The 18,592-nt window shown below is 35.7% G+C and overlaps 2 protein-coding genes across 18 annotated transcripts in view; both read right to left on the bottom strand.

Annotated features, from left to right (window-relative positions):
• Positions 1–4: 4 nt before the first annotated feature.
• Positions 5–18,592, bottom strand: part of LOC6579069 (potassium voltage-gated channel subfamily KQT member 1) — a 63,249-nt gene continuing 44,661 nt past the window's right edge. For 2 of the 17 annotated variants that reach the window (XM_044010810.1, XM_044010813.1), the window contains 19 exons: positions 12,078–12,269; positions 11,257–11,474; positions 11,016–11,191; positions 10,799–10,924; positions 10,616–10,726; positions 10,263–10,450; positions 9,085–9,129; positions 7,001–7,194; positions 4,708–4,800; positions 3,942–4,349; positions 3,103–3,230; positions 2,958–3,042; positions 2,843–2,885; positions 2,570–2,666; positions 2,135–2,506; positions 1,971–2,074; positions 1,580–1,695; positions 1,108–1,316; positions 5–1,040 (listed from right to left, as the gene is read on the bottom strand). In XM_044010810.1, the coding sequence (XP_043866745.1) occupies positions 954–1,040; positions 1,108–1,316; positions 1,580–1,695; positions 1,971–2,074; positions 2,135–2,506; positions 2,570–2,666; positions 2,843–2,885; positions 2,958–3,042; positions 3,103–3,230; positions 3,942–4,349; positions 4,708–4,800; positions 7,001–7,194; positions 9,085–9,129; positions 10,263–10,450; positions 10,616–10,726; positions 10,799–10,924; positions 11,016–11,191; positions 11,257–11,474; positions 12,078–12,269 (2,992 nt within the window). In that variant the 3' untranslated portion in view covers positions 5–953. Of the gene's footprint in view, positions 1,041–1,107; positions 1,317–1,579; positions 1,696–1,970; positions 2,075–2,134; positions 2,507–2,569; positions 2,667–2,842; positions 2,886–2,957; positions 3,043–3,102; positions 3,231–3,941; positions 4,350–4,707; positions 4,801–7,000; positions 7,195–8,460; positions 8,496–9,084; positions 9,130–10,262; positions 10,451–10,615; positions 10,727–10,798; positions 10,925–11,015; positions 11,192–11,256; positions 11,475–12,077; positions 12,270–12,364; positions 12,585–18,592 lie in introns of those variants that run through there. The other 15 variants (XM_044010808.1, XM_044010806.1, XM_044010805.1 and 12 more) reach the window with 15 other exon arrangements.
• Positions 15,510–17,924, bottom strand: LOC6579068 (tubulin-specific chaperone cofactor E-like protein). Its single transcript, XM_002004929.4, has one exon. The coding sequence runs from the start codon at positions 17,440–17,442 to the stop codon at positions 15,976–15,978; it is 1,467 nt and encodes a 488-aa protein (XP_002004965.1). The 5' UTR covers positions 17,443–17,924; the 3' UTR covers positions 15,510–15,975.

Here is an 18,592-nt window from a genome sequence, read left to right as displayed (position 1 = left end):
TTGTTTGCTTTGTTTTTTTTTTTTTCTTTCTTTATTCTTTTGTTATTATTATTCGCTAAAGCAGTTGTTAAACTTTTGATTTATCAATTGATTTAAGTTGTGTCGTTTCTTAATTTTGAACACAAATTATGTCAGTAAAATGGACACATACACATGCACGTGTATGCAATATTGTAATATTAGATAACTAGCTTTGTATTTTCGATTCTTCAATCACGCTTCTCTTTTCTCATTCATTCGCACGCATTTCATTCACGATCTGTCGCTACTTTCCACTATTATTTACATGCCTGATTTCTTCACTTCTTATTTCATACCATGTTCAGGCATTCTTTCGGTTTTTCATTGGGTCTCTCAGATATAGGTATATCTAAATTTCTCTTATTCTTCTTTTTCGCTTGCATCTCTCATCTCATTTTGAACACTTTTATCGCAGTAAGCTAGAGTTTATTGAAAATGTTTTGGTATGCAGACGCTTTTCTATACCCTACACAGCTCAAGCTCATAATAAATTCTACAAACTTTTAAAAACTAATTAAGAAAAAAAAAACAAACAAGAAACTGATGTGTGGCTAAAATGTCATTTTACAGGGTATCTGCGAGTCTTGTTATATTTATATATATATCATATTATGTATGTACATTTACGGCAGCAAATTTGATTTATTAAAGCGTTTTGCAGTTTTGGTCATTACAACTTTGTTCTTCTTTATCGAATAAATAAAATAAAATTAAATTTGTGTGTGAATGTAAATGTTTTTTTTTTTTTTTTTTGGTTTTGGTTTTTTTTCTTTTTCTTTTGATTCCTGTTATGATACTCTAGAAGTTGGTACAGCGCCGCTGCCCTTTGGAGCAGCAGACGATCTTAACAATAAGCATTTATTATATATATATATATATAGGGTATATATATATAGATATTACATATCGACTAATTTCAATTGCATTTTTAACTAGCCAGAATCTGGCGGAAGCAAATTTGATTTATTAAGCGTTGTAGTTTGGTCATTTAAACTTTGTAGATTAAGTGCTGAGCTTACCTGGAAGAGGGTGGGCAAAGGTTAATTACAGATTTATATAGATTTGATTTCTCATCTCGTTACTCACTGGGCTAATGGGTGTTATAACAATGGCGGTGCGCGTGGCGCACTGTAGGAGCGCCGTGTCCTCAGTGGACTCATCACAGTCACCATCCGCATCGACATCGACATCGGCGCCAATGTCGCTATCGATTTCCCACGATGGAAAATGTTCCATTTCGCCCTCACAATTTAGATCCTCCTCCTCGAAGTCCTCATACTCATCAATGAGTATAACTAAAGATATATACATATTATAGATTTACAATGTTTTCTTTTGGAAAATTTTGAAAATTTGTTGGATGATATTAAGAAATTGGTTTCAGTTTTTGTCTCTAAAAATAAAAGTTTCTGTTTAGAAGTTATCAAATGATATGATGCTTTATTGAATAAAAAAAAAAAAAAAACGAAGAAATGTGGGAAAGTAGAAATGATTCTTTGGTGTTTATTTGTTTTGATGGCAAATTTGTGGCTCATAGTTCAGGCACGGCCTGGCTTACTTGAACTATCTGGCGGCGTTGGCTTCGCACTGGAATCCAAAGATTGTGCGCCCTCATCTGGCATATTGATGCGCTGCTCGTGTTTGCTATATGGCTCCGATGTGGATCTATGCAGGCTAGTTAATAATTACTCTTGTTCAAATATTTTTGTTTTAGATTTTAAAATTGTTTTTAAATGCTCTTGTAGAGATTCGATTGTTTTTATAAGTCTTACATAATATTTTAGATATAGTTTTTAATGTATTTAAATGTTTCTTCATGGAGTATTTTTATATAATTATTTTTAATATATTATACTGTATATTATACTAAATTATTATTAATCTAATCGTCGTATCATCTGCAGGAGCATTTAAAATTCGATGACCCAGAAATGTTCTCTTCCACTCACCTTAAAGTAACGCGTTTTTTAGTTCTATTCTCTAAATCAGTCATAAATACATCATTGTGCTGTTGCTGCTCAGGCGGTAGCTGATATGAGTTAAGCACGGAAGACTAGAATTATATGTCTATAGATCTTTGCGAATCTGACGAATGGAGAGAGCTATGACATACCTTTGTATTGGTCGCTGTATGCTGTGTATGCGGCATGGGTGTTTGTGTGGCAATTGCATCTGTAGTGGTTGTCAGCGTCTGTGTGGAGGTGAGCGCCGTCTCATTGCCATCGAGATGATCGAGAGCGGAGGCATCCGAACTGCCAGTCGGCGTCGTCACCAGCTCGGGATGTACGCTCAGCGTTGCCGTTCGCTTCCATACATCGATCATGTTCTGATTGTGTGTGTGATGTGACAAGCTGTGACTGTGACTAGGGCTAATGGAATGTATTTTGGGTTTGGGATTGGCTGGCAACGGAAGCGCTAAGAATCTATCACGATCCTCCATATAGGCCTTGATCAATATATCGAGTTTCTCCTCAATGTCCACGACCTGGAATGGGAATGGATTGTTGTGAAATGTAAGAGTTCAGCTATTTTTAGAGTTTCTTTTTACCTGTCGCTCGACTTTGACCACACGCGAGGCTAAGCTGATTTTTGAAGCATAGACATCCTTGGCCTTGGAGCCTTGTTTGCCCAGGATCTGATCCAGACTGTGGAATAGGAGAATATGGAATATTTATGGGAAATTCAATTGAATTGAATATATATGTAATATAATAGAGGAACCTATGTGGATGTAATCTAAGTTTAAATGAAAATTAGGCTACTTTGCCAAAAAAAAAAAAAAAAAAAAAAAATTAAAAAATGGTATATTAAGTATACGCACCGCAAATGCAGCATTTTGACGCGACCCAATAGATCCACATGACCTGCAAACAGTTGAGGAGTGATTTACATATATATAAGTATATAGAATTAAATAGATTATAAGCTGAGCTAACCCGCCGCATACTGTTCCATAACGTCCTTGACGTCGTACGGTTTCAAGGCTTCCTTAAACTTGCGCCGCGCCACAAAATACTTGAGCTGCCAAAGGGAGTTGGAGTTGAAAATCAGATATCAATGTGAATTATAGGGTATACACACCTTGCGTATGAATCGTATGGCGATCTTGTGCCGATTTGTTAGCTGCGTGCAGCGCGGCTCCTCATCCTCATCTGGGGGCAATTTATGAATCAGAGAGATTGACTTGTGCGTTAGGTTTTGGTTGCTTGCTTCGCGCGCATGTTTAAGCGGCAATTTATTTGTTTGGTTTTCATATATATTTGTTTTTTTTTTGTTTGTTTGTTTGTTTTACATTTAATCAAGTCAATCCAACAACACACAATTAACACATACAAGTAGCGTTATACACACACATATGTATATATAGAGATATGCATATAGAGTAGTTAATATAGAACGTACAATAAGTATACAGATATTAGGTTAGTTACATTTATATCAAATCACAATATTATTATAGGGTATTTAAGTGTTTATGCTTGTTGGTATTTGGTATTTCTTTTTTTGGAGAGGGTTTTTAGGTTAGGAGAAAGCGTTTGAGATAAGCAAGCGTTGTGTGTGTCTGTGGCCATGTAGCGTTAGGTGAGCGAACAGAGTTGTTAAGGTGTTGAGGGAGTCCAGCAATGGCTATAACTCCCTAGGTATATACATATATATACACATATATGTATGATACGTATACTACTACAAAGAGGCTAACAAAATGCATTTGAACTAATTTACTACGACAGAGTCTAAAGAGATAGCGATAGAGAGAGAAAGAGACAAAAGAGAGAGCGAGAGCGCATGCTAAACCAAACCCTAGCCATTTACATAATATACACTGCCTTCGGGAGGGGCATATCGAGTCTAGCTGAAACTTAGGCTAGTTGCAAGCTGTTGTTGTTGTTCTGGTTTTATTTTTTTTTTTTTTCACGCACTTGCCACATTGAATGCCCGCTCGCTGCCCGGCGCCAGAATATGCGATGCGGCCGCAAAGAAACGACCCGTACGACCGCGACTTGTGCTGGGGCTGGCACTGGCCGGATTGTTGGCATGCTGAGTGTCGTTCAAGCTGGTTTTCGACGGCTCGGCGCTCATGTGGCCCGCCTCCAGGTCCTGTGTGGGCGTGATGCGCGGATTGCGCAACGAAAATGTGGAGCCAAAGAAATCGCCGTGCAGAAAGCCGCAAAGGACAACGGGTATGGTTAGCATATTGGAGCTGGCCGCAACGGCCTTGGATGGCTCCGCGCTGGACTCTAGATTGCCCAGACTGGCGCTGCGTATGCAATTTTCCAGCTGTGCGGGCTTGGGCGTGGGCGTGGGCGTGGTCGTGGTCGTGGTCTTGGCTGTTGCAGCGTGTAGGTGTGTGGGTGTTTGAGTGTATTAGTGTGTGTGTGTTTGTGTGTGTTTGTGTGTGTGAGAAAGCGCATTAGTTTCAGCTGGTTTTGGACCCTCCAGACCTTAATCACTTATTAAATTCTTTGTTCTCTTATAAAAACAAAATAACAAAACCAATCAAAAAGAACATTAACTCAAATTCAAATTCAATTTAAGATGCAACCACAACATTGACACAACCACAACACTCAATATAGGGTTATATATTTATATATATATAAAATATATAATTTTTTTTTAGATATATATCTCAGGTGTATTTGGTATTTGGTATTTTGGAACCTGGGCAGGACCTTGTAGACTTACCGTCTGAATTTTTTATATTTTTTAAGCAAGTTGTTTCAGCAACTGAATCTTCGCTAAAACTTGGATTCATGGATTTGCCATTTTGTACTACCTCTGAAAATGTCAAACCAGATGTTAAAGTTGTTTTTTTTTTGGATTTTAGTTTTATGTTGTTTTTTTTTTTTTTTAAATAATTTTGGAATTTTGTTTTTTTTTTTTTTGTGCCAATCAACTCAAATTAATGTTTCAATCAATCAATTAATCAATCAATGCAGAGACACGGTAGTCTATATGGGTCGCACATTACGGTTACAAAAAAGGGTTTTCAAATCAACACACACCAAAAACTTACAAAGGAATTTTTTTTTTCACATTTCAACTTTTAACATTCTTAAAAAGATATATAAAAAATTTCTTACGATTATTTTTTTTTTTATTATTAATTTTTTTTTTAGTTCTTTTGGCGGGTGCGCAAACATTCAACAAAAATACACTAAGAGAAAATATATATATCTACAGAAACGGTGTTGTATGTGCAGGATATTTAGTGTTTTAGAGATGAGTATAGCAAGCAATTGGAATTATATGCGAGCAAAATTTAGTTGATATGCCTAAAATGTGTTAGTATAATTCCTAGATAATATAAAGTAAATAGTTTAGTTAGCTTTTGGTTGTCTTTAATTATTAAAAAAAAAAAAAAGTAATTCCTCTTCATTCTATACGATCTTCAGCTTCTCAAGCTCTCAGCTTATTTTCTTATGTCATTCGAAATGATTCATAACTTAATTAATAATTATTTATTGAGCAATTAATAAATTCCTGGCTGCAGCTGCACATAGGAATTGCTTCGCTTTCTTTTGCTTAATTCATCTACAGCCGCTTTCAATCTTTCAATAAAACCATGGGATGCCAATTGATTTCCTATAACAATTGTCATTTTGCTATATTAATAGTTGATTCATTGTCGTTTATTTTCATTAAGTAAAATTTATTGCTTTCAAATTGTTTGCATTCATAAGACGTTTGCTCTCTAAGCATTTAGATATGCAATTTAGATATTTATATAAAATATAATGCAGTAGAGCTGAAGATGGATGTAATATCAAATATATAAGAGATTATTAAATATGATGTATAATTTTGATTTTATTTAATTTGATTTTATAATTATTTTTTTTTTTTTAATTTTATTTTGTGTATTATTTATTTTTAGCTGCTTTTCTTTTTATAATCAAAGTTATATTTAGTCATTTTTATTTTTTATGAAATTTTTCTTTTTTTTTCTATTCATAGTTCGTTAAAAATGGGCGAAAAATAATATTTTTCCTTACTTTTACTATATATACTATTTGAATCTAATTTTGTATGAAATTTTTTTATTTTTTAGTTTTCTTTAAAGTGTTAAAAACATAAATAAATTCACTAAGCTCTTTAGCGTTGTATATTCAGTGCTTGAAGCGTGCACGAAATGCGCTTTAAGTCCTTAGGGTGCAGTAAATTGATTTATTAATTCAATGTTTTTATATTAAAGCATTTTCACATCAGACTCAAGAATATAAATTAATTAGGCCGGAAAAAATATATACACACATATATATCGTTAAAAGTTGATATTAAAAATAGTTTGGCACAAAAGAGAAATTACGCTAAATATTTATTTTGTAATTTATGGCAAAAGCATTAAAGAGAGAAAGAAACAGGTTTGCTGCATTCCCAGTTGCCCCGCAGTTCCCAGTTAATTAAATCGAAATGCAAAATTTTTTGATAGCGAAAAGCTGATGGAAATGCAATTGCCTGCAGTGAATAGTAAATATTTGATTATCATTTGTGTAAATTGTTTTTATTGGTGCGATGAGCAGCGCAGAATAGCAAAAGGCAGATGGACTGAATCTGATATGAGTGAGTGTGGGTGTGGGTGTGGGTGTGTGTGTATATATAGAGAGGGTGTATCTTGTTATAGAGTATGGGGTTTTTGCACAGATTGGGGGTACGAGTAGAACATGCATTTGGGGCCAAGACAAATAAAAAATCAGACCTTGTTATTCTTTGTTTATGTGTTTTTCTTTGTGGGTTATGCGTTGGTGTGTGTGTGTATGTTTGTATTTGTCTTTTGAATGTGTGCAAACAGAAATGGTAATAGGTTTCACTGTATTGGAATTATTTCATAACAACTGTTGACGGCAAAATCTTCAAACACGAACTCTCAGCCATCATCAGTGAATGCAAAACGAATAAAAATGATTTGGCAAAAAAAAAAAAAAGAGAAAGAAAGAAAGAGAAAGAGAAGGAAATACGGTTTGTGGCCGCAACTCACCGAGATTCTCCACAGATGCGTTGATATCGCGTATGGTGCGCGTGTACCTGGTAGAGGCACGCGAGGAGCCGGGCGGCTTGGACAGACTGGAACCATCCGGACCGGGTGCCTGTATGGTCTGGCTCTTGTGCCGCCTTATTGTCGGCAAGCGGGCGACAAAGGATGTATTGTGCTTAAAGCTGGATGAGGCCCGTCTGTGTAAAACGAAATATATCAATAAATATTAATGTAAACAATAAACGGTGTAACTAGCAGAGAGAGAGACAGAGAGAGATAGATATTGAAAAAGTTTTTCAATAAGACGGGGGATAAAGTTCAGCGTATTACATAGAGCTAGAAGATAGTTGCAATAGGTTTGTGTGTGTGTGTGTGTGGGTAAGTGTGTGTATTGTATTTTAAGTGTGTGTGCTATAGGTGCTAGCCTGAAGTTGTGACAAATACAGGTGGCGAGCGCGGCGCAATGACAGCAGCTGAAAGTCTACATTGAGCTTTAGATAAAGCTTGATAGGGCATCTAAAAAAAAGCTAAAATTAGCTGAAAGCAGCTAAGCTGATAAACTAAATTGAGACTTTAATTTATAAGTAAAGGATTTTAAAGGTGCTCTAAATACTATTTGGCAATAGGTAATTTTTCTGAAGCTTAACGGTTGATCAAAGTAATACTCGGGCTTGAAATGAAAATGATTTTAATTTAACAAAGTATGTTAATGGTGAAGCCGGGGCAGAGCTTTGTTATACTAATAAATGAAAAGTGCAGAGTTGAATATTAAGTAGCTATTAAAAGCTCACAAAAACATTTAACTTTTAAATATAAAAACTTTTGGAGTAGTGCTGAAACTTTTTTAAGTTGTTTGTTTCCAAAACTTTACAAAAATATTGTTGTTTCTATTAGTGGAACAAAATATTGTCAAATTAATGTTAAAGCATACAGTTATTTATTTTGGGAAATCTTTAGCTTTAGTTGTTTAAGAAAAAATCCTTAAAATATATTACAAGATCATAATAGCTTAAAAGGTGAAATTTACAAAAAAGTTTATTTTAGTTATTCAAATTTTAACTTTTTTCTTTCTAAAATCAGCTGGCTGCTCTTAAGAAAACTTTCAAGTGGAATTTTATATTACAACATAGTTTCAAACTTACAGTTTATTTTATGAAAAAATTCAGGCAATACAACAAAAGCTGATCACAAGTTTTTAGTATCATTAGCACTTCACTTTAGTTCAAACTTTAAGCTGGTGTCATTGTGACATTAAAGAAGATTTTTTAGTGTGCATATGGCTTATAGATATAATATTATTCTAGTGTGTGTAGGTGTGTGCATATTTCTTGTGAATTTAATTGTAAATAAACCAGAGAGAGAAAAGGAGACAGAGAGTGTGTGAGAGAGGGAGAGAAAGAGAGATAATATAAGGAACAAAATGGGAATAAATAAAGCATTTAAATTTCTTGAATTGAACTCACATGTTAATTATAGTACACATTGTATGCATTTATGTATATGTATGTGTGTTTTTATAATTAATTAATTATTATTATAATTGTTATCAATTTTTGAGATCACACAGCAGCAGCACAATGAGAATCAATTTGTATCAGATTGATTAATTTACTTATATCATCGATGAAAACATAAATCAAACAAATTGCAAAACAGAATTTAGCATAGATTATTGTTTAACAATAAATTTGTTGTTTGTATAATTAGTTGGTTAACGCTTGTTAATTGTCATCTAAACATAGATACGATAGGGCATGAATTTGGAATAGAGTTAGAGATACGTGGACAGAGTTAGTCGGATAGGGTGCGTTAAATAGAAGCTGCGAATTACACAAAAAGAAAAACTTAACTCGATTGATGTGTGTTGGGATTATCTTAGTTGATTTTTGATTTGTTTAATGAGTACTTTGGAGCATTTTGATGCAATTGATGTTTTAATGGCTTGGTGCTTGATAAGCAAAATACCCTATGAAAAATATAAAACGAAACATGAATAGCATTTGCATTTGAAAACATTTTGCTTTTTGAATTTGTTGTGAGTATTTTTGTCGTTTTTTTTTTTGCTTAAGTCTTTTTATCACTTTTACCTATATTCGGTTATGTTTTTTAATAATCGCTCCCAGTTTTCAGAACTGAAAAGTTTATATATATATAAAAATTATTATGAAAGAAAATGATAGAGGTACGGGTAAAAAAATGTTGAAAAATTAAGTACGCTGAAACTGAAATTGTTAATCGATAGACGAAATAGGAATCATTTTGGATTTATATATTTCGATTTTTGGTTTGTTCTTGTAGGGTTATGTGGATATTATTTAGAGTGTATCATATAGAAATTTAGTTAATGCTCTTGGTAGTACGTACACACTACACACATGCTATGGACCTTGGGTATTGTCTAAATTGTATAGACTACAAGAATGAATATTTCTGCAGCGCCTTTCGCTGCGATTCTCATCAAATGTATTTACTGCAGTACGCACAACGTCTCTGTCACACTTTTTAAATACAACTCGGTGGGCTTGTTGTGTGTTGTATGTGTGTGTGTGTGTGTAAATAGAATAGAGTGTGGTGTGAATTTGTACAATAGGATTACATAAAATAACTCTTGATCGAAGAAGTTAGTTATATGTGACGGAACTTTTTTAACTATTATTAAAATATTTTTGTAAATTATTAAACATTTTTAACTGGACTTAATCTATGCAAAAAAAAAAAAAACAACTAAATAAATTGACTTAAAAATATTTAAACATAGAAAAATATCATGAGTTTGAAAAGTTAAAAGTTCGATAGGATAAAATATTAAAAAAAAAAACTTAAAAATAAAAAAAATAATATACCAAAACATTCAATAAATTTAACTGAATCAATACAAATTAGTTTAAACTATAATTAAATTGCGTATAATAAATATATTATCATATAATTATATTTATAAATAGATTAAATAATTATAACTTTCATTTAAGACTTAAATTAATTCAACTAAAACTTAAACAAATGTAAACCTAAAGTGTAGTTTTTGCTGTTGTAGAACTCAAGAGTTATTTCATGTAGCTCATAATGCATAATTGCAATTGTTGCAATTGTCAGGTGTTGCAGGTATCAGGTAGTACTATCTAGTTTACACTTGTCTATTGATTTTTTGCTGTAAATCCCTGAATAATTGTTGTATGCTAAGTGGGTGGGCAGTGCTATGCCCATGTTAGAGACTCTAACTGTGAATTGTGTGGGTTGGGTGGAAGGGGTAGTGTGTACTTACGATGCGGGCGGACTTGGCAGCGCCACCTGATGTATCTTCCAGGTGGCCACGGATACGGAATGCTCATCGGCCGCATAGCAGCGCCAAACGGCCTGAATGAGCGTCGCCGCCGGCTGGCGACGCCGTATCATGTGCTTCTGGCGCTGCTGCTGCTGCACCTTCAACGCAAAGCCGCTACCCAAAATGCCCTGCAATAAGTGAATTCAATGGATTGGCATGGATGTGTGAACAAAGAGAGAATGATGAAGATGATGATGATGACGATGATGATGATGATGATATTCGGTTATTTCGTAGCGATATTCGGTTGTCCGGCCTTCGGTGTCCAGAGCATGAATTAAGGATAGACTTACCGCAGGTAGCGCAAAGAACGAGATGCCCAGTAGGGCACAGCACGAGGCAATCAATTTGCCCTGCCAAGTGATGGGCACCATATCGCCATAGCCAACGGTGCACAACGTTATCTGGGTCAAAGTTGAATAATTCAAATACAGTTGCAGTTCGTTTTATTGCTCTGCTCTCTTTTGGTTACATACCACGCCCCACCACAGCGCCTGGGCGAAATTGCTAAACTTTTCATTGACGTCCTTCTCCCACATATAAACTAGGAATGATGCAAAAATAAGACCTAAAAATCCAATATACATGGTTGTGATGAGCTCCTAAAGAAAAAGATAAAAATAAAATAAAGTAGAGAAGAAACCCCATATTTTACAAACTGCCTTTAACATGCATGTTAAATTGAACGCCTACCTGTCTATGTGCGTATACAACCGAACCGAGCAGCTTCCAGGTGCCACCGCGTCGATCCATGCGCACCATGCGCAGTATCTGAAAGAATCGTAAACCACGCAAGGCGCTCGTCGCAAACACCTGGCCAGAGGTGCCCATGCCTAATACTACAATTGAGGCTAAAATGGTGATAATATCTGGAGCAGACAAGTAATCCCATTAAATAATATTTAAGGCAATATATCATATATATATATCTCACCTATAATACAAAATGGTTGCTTTATAAACTTAAGGCGTCCCAGCGTGCCCTGATAGCGCGATCGGCAGCCGGACGACCAAAGTCGCGCTCCAAACTCCATGGTAAACCAGATGACAACTATGATCTCCATGCGAAATAATATATATACAGCATCCTCCTCATATTCCTTGATGGTGGAAAACACGCTCAATGCGAGACATGTAAACACCATCAGAAATCTATAAAGAGAAAATATTATAAAAGCTAAAAATATAGAATATTAACCAAGCAGAGGTCTAGATAGGGAAAACTGGGAAGTATTAATTATTTTATGCCTGCTAAAGTCAAAAAATGAAAAAAGCATATGAAATATTTATATTTTTTAAGGCAATGATTTGATTTAATAAACTAAAATATTTTAAAAATTCTATTAATTAAAAAAAATATATTTTTTTTTGAGTTTATATCCTTTTTTATTATGTATATATATTATATACATTATTTGGTATTTATATTATTATTATATATTTTTTAATTTATTATGTATTAATAGTTGATATATACATTTTTTTATTATTATTATTTTTTTTTTTTTATTTATTTATTTATTTTTTAATATAATGATTTTTAAGAAAATAATAGAGCCCCTACTCAGTGATAGAAACAATAGAATAATACAAAATTAAAATCAAGTTAATTCTAAAATCTTATTAAAAATGTGATTTAGACTTCAAAGATGAAAATCATTTTGATATGCAACTAGATGATCACCTATGAATTCATGAGCGTGGAATACGGTTTTTATTGGTTTAATATGGCAAATGGATCGTTTGTCTACTTACACCATCACATGATAGAATATGGCATGCAGGCCGCGCGGTCTCTCCAGAAAATTGTAGAGGCGACTTTGCATCCGCCGGTAGCGCGCATCGCGGCGATGTGTGCCGCGATTGTAGTTCAGCGGCTTCCCTAGGAGTGACATTCGCGGTTGCAGAAATTTTTGCGATTTATTTGGTCCCGCCGGTCTACATTTCCTACAAAAAACAAATAAACACAATTTATATAGAGATGCTAGCTAGTTTTGTAATGCAATTGAGTTTTAGTTGAGTTGAATGTTGCATCATCGCACCGCTTGAAGCCTCTTATATCATAGAAGGCATAAACATCATTCTCTGGATCCATTTTAAGTGCATTTCCCCGCCCCAAAACACACACTTCAACACTTTACGAAAAGTAACACAAATATATATATATATTTTTAGTAATATATATACGGCTGATAATAGAGCTCGGAAATTGGGTATACGGACGTGTGTCGCGTTTGCCGTACAAATCACAACTCGATCGTTTGCTGAGCGCTACGAGCGTTTAAAACCTTCCCTGGCTATAGACTTTCCAAAAAACCTCCATGTGTAAATTTTATTAATTATCTACATAAACTGTTTTTCGCTATTTTTTTTTTCTACACACCTTGCATTTTTATGATCGTTTATTTGATTTGATTTTATTTTGCATTTTATTTTATTTTGTTACACCTGCGACTTCGTCATAAAATTGTCTACGTATTTTTTTTTTTTTTTTTTTGCCAATACTTTTTCGCACATTTTATTTCTTTTTAGAGCTTGCCATTTTGTGGGCGTTTGGAGCTCCTTCGTTTAGTCACGATCTCTAGAGGTTTTTTCGATATTTCGTGTCGTATGCTTGATATACGTCATTAGCCATAAATGTCGACGCCTCATTTCTATATAATTTTTATTTTTTGGCAGATAGTTAATGCAAATATAGGTGGGCTGCCATTGATTGAAGGTGGGCGTGTGAGTTCGTATTTATGGCTGGAATAAATTTTGATGGCCCATTACAATTACAACTATGTATAAGCTTTATGATAGATCTATTGCTTAAAAAAATTCTAATAAATTCTAATATATTCTAAAGCTGACTTGGAGCCTGAGGCAGACACTGCATGCTGCATTGACCCAGTTTCTGGAGAACTTGTTTGCATTAGCTTCTGTTGCATGTAGGCTGACAGCCTACAGGCAGTTCAGGCATCTATCTGTGTTCATTGCCGGCACACTCAAACACACAGAAAGGCAATAGGAAAAATTTGTGAAAAAATTCCCATGGCAGAATGTTTTGTGGCAAAGGCAGCTCTCAAAATGCCATAAACTTTGATTGATTAAAACATATTTCTTATTGAATACCTTTTGCATATGCCAAATATTTTATTTGCCAAAATTGTAGTTGTTTCTTGTTTTTATAGCAACATTAGCCTTATAATATTTATGAGCATTTTTATTTGGTTTATTGCAGCAAAAAACAATCAAAATCAAATTTCTATCCTCAATAGAAACATTCTCCATAATAATGAAATTTATTTCATTATTTAAAATTCTTTAAAATCCCATAATTCATTAATACTCCAAAACAATTTTCTTTTTATTAATTTTTTTTTTTGTGTTTACTCTTATTGACAAAATAAGTCTAGAATGTTAGTTTAGTTTTCATGTAAGTGTATAGGTGCAGTGGTATTTGTGCAACAAGCTTTATGCAATTAATTTAGCATGCACGCAGAGCTTTTAGCTTATTTAGCTAAGGCTCTATCAAATTGTTACAAAGCTCAAGAGGTACAGAAAAATAAATTACTTCAAGAAATACATTTTTAAATTAATTATAACATTTTTTGGTTCCGATAAATTTATTAAATATTTATTTCATTATCAGCAAATTTATACAAAATTCTTGTTGAAAATTTTTTAATGTTATAGGCAATAAATAAAAAATTTTAAAAATAATTAAAAAAAAAATATATAGAATATAAAAGATTTTACAATAATACTTACTACAATAATACTTACCTAAATCATAGTTTAAAATTAAATTATAGAAAATAAAATAATTTAATAGAGTAAGGTTTGCTTAAAAAAACTATATTCAGATATATTTATTTTTCTTCTAAATATTGAAATATTTCATTATTCTCTTCTATTTCTTTTATAGATTCTAGAACTAAAAACCAAATGTTTTACATGTAATTTTTTTTTCTGCGAAATAATCTTTTATAGTGCATATAAATGAATCGTGAGCTAATGCAATTTTGAATTGCTAAAACTTTAAGAACTTTTGTGGTTAACCATATAAATAAATCCATTAAAACCATTTTGATTTGCATTCGCATAAAACTTTGAATCTTTGTGCCAAATATTTGCGGTTCTCCTTTTAAGATCGCAGTCTAGAAGATCATAAACTCATATCGTGTGTAAGCAAAAGCACATGTTCTGTTTGTTCAGTTAAAAAAAAAAGTGCCAATTAAAATAAACTATGCACAAATAACCCCAATCATAAATTCGGATTCATATTGCGATGTTAATTGTGTGTGGGAGACGCAGAACAAGTTTCAACTTTAAACAGTTCGCACTTTTTATTATAATCCAATAATATCATATAAAAGATGTGTGCGTATATTTTATATATAAAGTATAAAATGCTTATTAAGCATGACGGAAGCTTTGGCTTAGATGTTGGCAATACATCAACAGATCGAGTTGTCGCTTGCCATAATTGAAAGCTTTTAGAAAAACGAAGCGGATCCCAACAAACGACGCGCGTGCAATACCAGAGAGTCACGAAGTTTTTATTTCATTTTCCTATACTTGGAGAGGGTATTATGATTGTTTCATGAAAAATGTAACGCAAGCGAGCTGCGTGCATGGCATAGCTAATAGTCTATAAGTACGTAATTTCTATATATAACCATTTCTACATGTGCGTGTATGTATGTTGGTCAATTCGTCATATCGTATAGTATTACTGTCATAGAAACTAGAGGTCAACAACAGAAGTTCTTTCACTCTTTGAATATTTCATAAGAAAAGTTTTTTTTTTTACTTAAAATTAACTTTGGGTTATGATATCATATAGCCTTGAACTAAGTACTAGGGAAATTTTCTTACTTTTTCTCCCACGCTCTATGTTTTCATTCTTATATGATAAGATCAAAAACTGTCATGCAAAAGCTCTCATCTTGTAATAAACAGCTTTCTCTAAAATGATATCAAAGTCCCATCTCCTAAAGGGTATTCAAACTTCAGTGTTGCGCAGCTAGACTTCACTGGTTTCACTTTTTTCTCCCAACGAGTGTTCGTGACATAGACAATAGATCTAGCGCATATGTATTTCCTAGCACTCCAAACTGTATCTTATCGCAACGACAACTCCCAGCCAATCGATAACAATGAATCCATTAAAAACGAGAGAAAGAAAAACTCTGAGTCATATTTCAGCAAAAATTGTTTTAAATTTTAATATAATGCTTGTTTGTTATACTTAAGTATTTTGTTTATAGTTTGTAGCTGGCTTAGGTTAGGATGTTAATTAAAATATATCTTTATATATGGACAAGTGTGTGCGTGGGTGTGTATTACTTGTATGTCTGTGTGTGTTTTGGCCATTGAAATATATATACAGTAGATCGGTTTTGTCGGAAGGCGGTAAATAATTGTAAAAATATGTACGATTGATTAAAGTTGTTCATAACATATATATGTCTGTATTTTTTATATATATAGATAGATAGATATATGCATGTTGGTTGGGCTTTTGTATCCGTCAGTAAGAAGCTTGATACAAGATCACAAATTGTTGTTGCTCTTAGCACCGCTCGTTCACAAATCAATATGTGTAGCAACATTTCCAGGAATTGTCATCATTCCAATAGTCCATCGATAATTCTGCCTTCCGGATTCACTTCTTGGCGTCGATAATGATCTCATCGCCCGACTGTATATTATAGCTGTAGAGCTGTTTATTGGGATATCGCATCTCCTCCGGCCCGAACTCCTTGTAGTCCTGATCGAGATAGTAGAGACGCATCTTGTTGGGCGCCAGTCCGATGAGCTTCTCCAGTTTGACCTTCAGGTCGTTGACCGTCAGATAGATGTCCACGAAGCGACTTTCGCTCACATCGTTGTACGTGAAGACGACCTTCACCCGCTTCTCTGGCTTCAGATTCACATTGACCAACGGATCCAATTGGCCATGCACCGCCAGCAGTTCGGCATAGCGTGCGGGACGCTCCGCTTCCGGCTTGTCCATATAGTGACGCACAAAGGCACGTTCCGCATCGACGCGCTCGTCCACGCTGATCTTGCCGCCGCCATTGAGCATGGACACATTTGGCAGTCGTGCAATCAGCAGCTGGCGACGTTCGTGCTCCGTGCACTCCAGCGTCTCCCAGAGGGGCCAATGCTTGACGCGCAGATTCTGCAGCTGTTCGTATTTGGCCAGCTCATCGATGTCCGCCCAGCTATTGAGCTGAGCACAGCTCAGATTGAGCAGTTTGAGGCAGGGAAAGTATTTGTGGCACTCGCTGGCAGTGGCCGAATCCAATTCGGCTGTGTTTGACGCCTGCAGGGATTTGATAGGGCATTCGGCTAGCACCAAGGCCTCTAGGCGGGGAAACAGTCGACCGAGCCGACAGATCTCCTCCCAGTGCTCGATGGGATTGCCGGTGAAGTGCAGGGTCTTCAGAGTGCCATGTGCCTGGGTTAGCTTGCGACGACCCTGGCACAGGCTGCAACACGTCTCCTTTTCCGTATCCGCTTCCGCTTTTGCTTCTGCCTCGCTTCCCGTTTCTGTCTGTGGCACACACTGGCAGCTGCCCTCGGCCGCCGCATCGAGCAGCACGCTGGTGTAGTTGTTGAGGCTCAAGTGCAGCTCCTGCAGCACCGGCAAGTTCTGCAGCAGTGCATCCACACACATCCAGTCCAGGTAGGTGCCATTGAGCACCAGATTCTTCAGATTGATCGTTGGCGCCGCCTGCAACGCACTGGGCACATTCATCAGCTGATTCTTACTCAGGTTGAGAAACTCAATGCGCGGCATATGCTTCAGTATGTTGAACACCTCATGCCAGTCCTGTAGCTTGTTCTGCGCCAGATCCAGCTCACGCACACGCTGACATTTCTCCCGAATGCTGTCAAAATCGCCGGCGCAGTCGATGTCGCAGTCATTGAGCACCAGCAGAGCGGGCACACTGGTCAGGGGCGAGAGACGGGGTATGAATATGGAGAACTCCATGCGGCCGCCACATTTGGTAACTGTAAAATCATTGGGCAAATCGGAGCGCTTGTGCAGCTCGGGTTGATTGGCGTTCTCGAATTCGCATTCGGCGAAATATTTGCGCTCAAGCGCCTCCAGCAATGAGGGCATCTTGCACGCTCTCTTTGTCTGTGTCTGTCTCCCTCACACTCTCTCACACAGTCACTGTAGCACTCTTAAATGCTGTCGCAGCGGCCAATGAATTATGTAAATTTAACTTTTCACTTTTTGTTTTGCTTTTGCTTTTGTTTTTGTTTTTGTTTTTGTTCAGGTTCAGCTTTGCGTTGCTGTTGCGTGCTGGCTGCGTTTAACTGCACTTTGAAGCTTTGCCTTAAGTGGTAAAGCTTTTACGGTTCTTGTTCAGCCAGTTGTGCTGTGCTTGTTCTTCTTCTTCTTGCTGCTGCTGTCGCAGCCTCTGTCTCTGCCTGCTCCTTCGCTGCTTGCCTTTTGTTGCTTATTGATTTTTGGGAGAACTTAAGTTGCGTTTTACATCGAATTTCGTTATTATATATAGTATATATTATTTTTTGATGTCGTAATGCAACGTTTTGTGCTCTATGTTGTTGTTGTTTTGTTTTTTTGCGCAGCGTTAATTTTTTTTCCTATTGCAATTGTCGATTTAAACAATTTGCTGCGCACGTTTGTATTTGCCTTCGTTGTTGTTGTTGTCGTTGTTGTTGTAATTGCGCACTAATTTAACAAAATTTGTTGTTGTCGAAACAAAGAAAACCACAACAAATTGTTTTTATGTGCGTGTGCGTTTGTATGTGAGTGTGTTTGGAGTGTTAAGCAGGGGCCACTTGCCAGACTACCTGCTGCCCCGCTCTACGTCTCTCTTCTCTATCTCTTTCCAGCTGTCTTTCTGTCTCTGCGCTCAAAATATTCCAGTCAATGGCGTTTTACTACGACAAAAAGCCACTTCTTTGTTTTTGTTACTTTATTTTGTTGTTTGTTTGTTTGTTGTTGTTATAGTTATTGTTGTTTAGCTTTTCTAATTGTTGCTGTTATTGTTGTAGCTGGTGCAGTTGCTGTTGCTTTGGCTGTTAGTTTTATTTCAATTTCTGATGGTGTCTCTCTCTCAGTCCGTTCGCAACGCCAGCAAACGCTCAACTAAAAACCACAACACAAGAACGAACTCGCCTCCGTGTGTTGTCTGTATATTCTTCTGGCCCGTTTTGCCAGTTGCTGCTGCTGCTGCTGCTGCTGCTCAGCTCGTCGTGTGCTTTTGTGCTGCTGTTGCTGTTGTTGTTGGCGCTGTTTG

The sequence above is a fragment of the Drosophila mojavensis genome, unplaced genomic scaffold (genome assembly GCF_018153725.1).
Source record: "Drosophila mojavensis isolate 15081-1352.22 unplaced genomic scaffold, ASM1815372v1 contig_80, whole genome shotgun sequence".
Taxonomy (NCBI): Eukaryota; Metazoa; Arthropoda; class Insecta; order Diptera; family Drosophilidae; genus Drosophila; species Drosophila mojavensis.
This window is presented reverse-complemented; position numbering and strand designations above follow the sequence as displayed.

Bases quoted from the DNA above. Each gene is read 5' to 3' on its own strand.
- LOC6579068 (XM_002004929.4), bottom strand. From the start codon at position 17,442: ATGCCCTCATTGCTGGAGGCGCTTGAGCGCAAATATTTCGCCGAATGC.